The sequence below is a fragment of the Hibiscus syriacus genome, unplaced genomic scaffold (genome assembly GCF_006381635.1).
Source record: "Hibiscus syriacus cultivar Baekdansim isolate YM2019G1 unplaced genomic scaffold, ASM638163v2 tig00110833_pilon, whole genome shotgun sequence".
Taxonomy (NCBI): domain Eukaryota; kingdom Viridiplantae; phylum Streptophyta; class Magnoliopsida; order Malvales; family Malvaceae; genus Hibiscus; species Hibiscus syriacus.
The window spans coordinates 809,515-814,517 of NW_024062884.1; the positions used below are offsets into that span (position 1 = coordinate 809,515).

At 34.5% G+C, this 5,003-nt stretch overlaps 1 protein-coding gene across 1 annotated transcript; it reads right to left on the reverse strand.

Annotated features, from left to right (window-relative positions):
- Positions 1-447: 447 nt before the first annotated feature.
- On the reverse strand, positions 448-1,720 carry LOC120143084 (NAC domain-containing protein 2-like). The gene is made up of 3 exons (XM_039157501.1): positions 1,516-1,720; positions 1,154-1,434; positions 448-963 (listed from the first exon to the last, which is right to left on the reverse strand). Exons 1-3 carry the CDS (start codon positions 1,718-1,720, stop codon positions 448-450), a joined length of 1,002 nt encoding a protein of 333 aa, XP_039013432.1.
- Between the last annotated feature and the right edge of the window lie 3,283 nt (positions 1,721-5,003).

A 5,003-nucleotide genomic window follows, 5' to 3' on the forward strand; every position in this document is an offset into this window, starting at 1 on the left:
AAACATATTTTTACTTTCCAAATAATTGAAGAAAACTCAAATTTTAGGGTGGACACGAAAAATTTCAGGATGGACACCATCAATAAAATAAATAACTAATCGAAGAAAATTTAGATTTCATGGTGGGCACGAGCCCACCCTGACCCAGCTGTGGCTCCGCCGTTGATTGGCAAGCTTCAACTAAGAGATCAAAGGGTTACTTGATTGATCTCCAATTTTATTGATTTACCATATGTACTTATAATACCATGTAATATGTACATCGATACAAATTTCAATCTCCAATTTTCAAAAATAAAAATACTTGAGGTTTACTTGCAGAAATTTATAATCAGATAAATCAACAAGTCCCTCCATAATCATCTATATACCATAATTAGAATCCACTGTATATCTTCCTGTACCCCTAGTAATTACACACACATATTCAATATAAAACTATCTTGTTTACTCAGTTTCAGTGAAATCCAGGAGATTAAGTTCTTGATCCTGCATGATTGAACTCCATTGATCTGGACTGAAGTCACCATTTTCCAAGTGGTTTGATCTGTAAATGTTATCATTCTCCCTGAGCTTCTTGTTGCTGGATGGGACGAAACTAGTGGTCTGGGTACCTTCCATGGACTCTCTCTTCAAAGGGTTAAAGAGATTTTTTGGAGATGAAAACGAAATCTGCAGATTCTTGTTATCAGAATTGGCTTCCTGGACTGATGTACCAGATCTGTCACTTCCTTGGAAGCTGATGCTTGAGGCTGCATCAAAGCAATTGGGGAGGTCTTGAGATGCAAACATGTAGGGTAACATAGGGCAGTCATTGAATAGATAGGTTTTAGCCGTTTCAACACGTGAAGGCCATAGCTCATTGGGGTTGGGGACATAGAAGCTATCTGGTTCTTCATTTGTAATGTTTCTTTGTATGTTGTTGGCTTTTTGCCTCACTCGACAAAGCACCCAATCATCTAACTGTGCAACATGAAAAAGAAAAATCAGCACTTTTTGATCATATAAACTAGCCCTAAGCGGTAAAAAAACGAGTTCTCGAGTTTTCTAGTAATTATGTTTATAGGGTGCGTGATTCTTAACATATACTGCTACCTTATAATCACCCATAATGGAGGGGGGAACTAGCCCTAAATTAGTTCTTAGTCCTTACCCTCATAGACCCTTTTCGTTTAGGAGTCCAAATCATGGTTTCGAGGAGTCTATACTCGTTCATGATCCACTCAGTCTTGGTACCTTTAGGTGGGCGTCCTTTGTAGAATACCAGCGCTTTCTTCACTCCAATACTCTTGGTTCCACACGATGTTAGGATCGGTTTATCGGTTCCGGTCGCCTTCCAATACCCCGATACCGCCGCTCGATTAGGCCTCCCTCCATTCGGATACTTCCGATCCCTTGGAGAGAAAAAATACCATTCATCTTCTCCAAACAAAGCTTTATCTATAAACAAACACATCTATAGCTAATTAGTCAAGTTTACAACTTTACGAAACCTAATTATATATATATACAGACCTGGAAGCTCCCATGGATTATACTTGTATAAATCAATCTCAGCTATAATAGAAGCAGGAAGTGGCCTGGAAGTAACTTTGTTCTTCAAGTAATGAACTATGAGTTCTTCATCAGAAGGGTGGAACCTAAAACCAGGAGGAAGTAGAATAATTTCCGATGAGTTACCGGGAGATTCCTCCATCGTCGTCAAAGAAGAAGCCAACATTATTAGTGGGGATTATCAAATGAGAAGAACCCTTGGGATTGATGATCTCTCCTCCGATATTATCGATTCGAGAAAATTGTAAAGATAACAAGAGCACCGTGCATGGATTATATAGGGTGGGTTTTTTTTTCTACATGAAGATGTGGACGTGGTTTAAACTCTATTAAAAATTCTATTAAAAATTTAAAGTACGTAAAATATGAGAAAAAATAAAATTCAATTACTAAATTTATACTATTTTGATAAAATCCCTTAAACTCCTTGTGTAGGACAGTTTTTCTAAAAAAAAGCTTTAGTTTTATTTAATTTTGGGCAAAACTCCAAGAAACATAACATAAAGAAAAAAACAACCCGAGGTTAGGACCAGGGATGGATCGAGGGAGGGAGAGAGGGTGGGAACAGTTTCCCTTGAAATTTTAAAATTATCTTATATTTTAGATTTTTTTCTATATATTTTTAATGAAAATTTATTTTTACTCTCTTAAAATTTTATATTTTTAAGTTTACCCCTAAAATTTTATAAATTTAGAATTCACTCCTAATATAAAATCTATCATCCATTCCTGATTGGTACATGACAAGCCCAAGTTGATACCAGTGATTCCATTGCATGCATTTTTCTGCTGGAAATTGGAATCTATCTGTTTTTCTTTTCTCTTCCATTTTTTTATAATTTATTTTTGTCCTGAAAATGTCCCTTTCGAATCTATTCCAACTCTATATTTAATGAATAAATAAAAATTAATTTTTAATCTTTAAATTTGATATTTAAAAAAATTGGTTCTTAAACATTTTTAATTATTTTAATTTTTGAACTTGAAATATACTTATTTCAGGAAATATTTTTCAATGATTGATTCTTAAATGTTGATATTCATCGTAGTAATATTCGATGAAATTAATAAAAAATAGCATGACCAACAACCGATTGGTCTAGTGGGATGAGACACTAGATCCATTAAGTAAGGTCAGGGGTTCGAATCCTAACGTTTGCGAATGGAGCAAACTGGGTTGGGAGGGTCGCCTTTGCCTACTTTCATACAGTTCTACCTTAAAAAAATAAGTTGTTAAGTAGGCTGTTCATGGACGGTTATGAGATTTTTTTAACTGTAATCTAACTATTAAAAAATGGAAACACTAATGGTTAACCATTATTAACGGTTTGGTTACAGATTAACCTACAGTAAATCTATTATAATTTTTTGTCAATTTTTTTTCATAATTCATACTACAAAAAATGTATCATTTAACACATATTACACCGGTGTAAGTGAATACAATAAAAATAGTGTATCACTTAACACATACTTACACCGGTGTAAGTAACTAAAATAAAAAAATGTAACACTTAACACATACTTACACTGGTGTAAGTATATACATCTCTCAATATCTTAGTACATAACAATAAACATAAAATTATATTGGTGTAAGTATGTTTCTATATCTTCAAAGAAATGATTCGTTCGTTACATGCATTTCACATTTAAATGATTATATTTCTTGTGTATATTATTTTGTAGATTCGTTCGTTTATTATTTGCATGCGCCCAGTTATTATAGTTGACAGAGCACATTTGAAAGGTCGATACCTTGGAGTAAACTTATTATCAGTAGCAATGGATGCTAACAATGGGATACTGCCAATAGCTTATGGGGTTGTCAAATCTGAAACCTCTGATTCATGGACATGGTTTATGGGGCATCTTAGGGATTGCATAGGTCCTATTAGCAATCTAACAATCATATCCGATAGGGCAAACTCAATTGACAACGTTGTTAGAACGTGTTTCCCAGATGTTTTTCATGGACTTTGTGGCGTTCATTTGTACAAAAATCTAAAATCAAGGTCTGCTGGTATAAAAAAAATCATAAATGGACATACTGGAAGGCTGTAAAAGCTTATCGGAAAGTGGATTTTAATAAGCATATAAATTGTTTAAGACGTGTTTTGCCTCAATGTGCTCAAACACTTTAAGACGTGTTTTGCCTCAATGTGCTCAAACACTAGAAGATGTCGGGTTTGAAAGATGATCAAGAGTACATCAACTTGGAGCAAGATATGGTTTCATGACGTCTAATAGTGCAGAATCAATCAACGCTCTAAGTCGTCATTCCCGAAAATTACCCATTACTATGTTAATGGAGTTTTTTCGAGCCTCTATTCAATAGTGGTACTACAAGAAAAGAAACCATGCAGGTATGTTTCTTTAAATTAACTTATCATATTTATATTTTACTAAGTATTATTTATTTAAATTACAGGAACATTGGAACGTCGTGTTACACAATGGACTGAAAAAAGATAACGAAACGTATTGTAACGTCACGTCATGGAGAGTTGACCATGTTCAAACACTTGTTTGAAGTATTGGATAATAACTTAAATGTGTTGTCGATCTAATTGCAAAGACGTGTAGTTGTATGAAATGAAAAACATCTGGTTATCCGTGTGGCATGTTATAAAAGTTGCTTTCATCTAAACCAAGATGATTCAAGCGCATACGCTATGGATTGCTACTACAAAGTATATCAACAGACTTATGCCGAGATTGTCTACCCTATTCCACATCCTTCTGAGTGGGACATACCAGATGACTTACAAACAGTTTTGCCACCAGTCATGGACAGCAGGCTACCTGGCCGACCAAAAAATTACGATCGTATACCGTCTAAGGGTGAAGAGAAGAGGATATCGACATGTAGTCGGTGCAAGGAAAGTGGTCATACAAGGTTGACATGTGGATCACCAGTGCCATCACAATCATCTTTTCCTCTACCAAAATATGGATCCTCATCAAAATCCAAAGCTCATATGGTGCCAAGCAAAAGGAAATCAAAATCACAATCAAAATCATAATCACAACCAGCTTCACCTTTTGGAACATATTAACTTAGGTGATTTTTAAATGCAAACGTTGTATTATGTGTATTTTATGTGTGAATGCATACATTTTCAGTTAGACATGCATTAGTAACTTGAGTTTGAACATTGCTATGATCTGTTCAGTTGTTATCACTTATCATATTGTTGTCTGTTATCTTTTTGAAGGTGTTTTCCTTGAATTCGCAATGCGAAAGTCAAATTCACGTTGCGATTGTTGCGAATTTTACTTTCGCAACAATCGCAACGCAAATTTGACTTTCGCGTTGCGAAAGTGTACCTTCAACAGGTCTTTTTTGCCTTCAACATAATGCAGATTGAAATTTTCTTAAACAACATATCAACTTTTAAAAATCAATTAAACAAGCAAAAAACAATTCTTATTTACACATCTAAAAA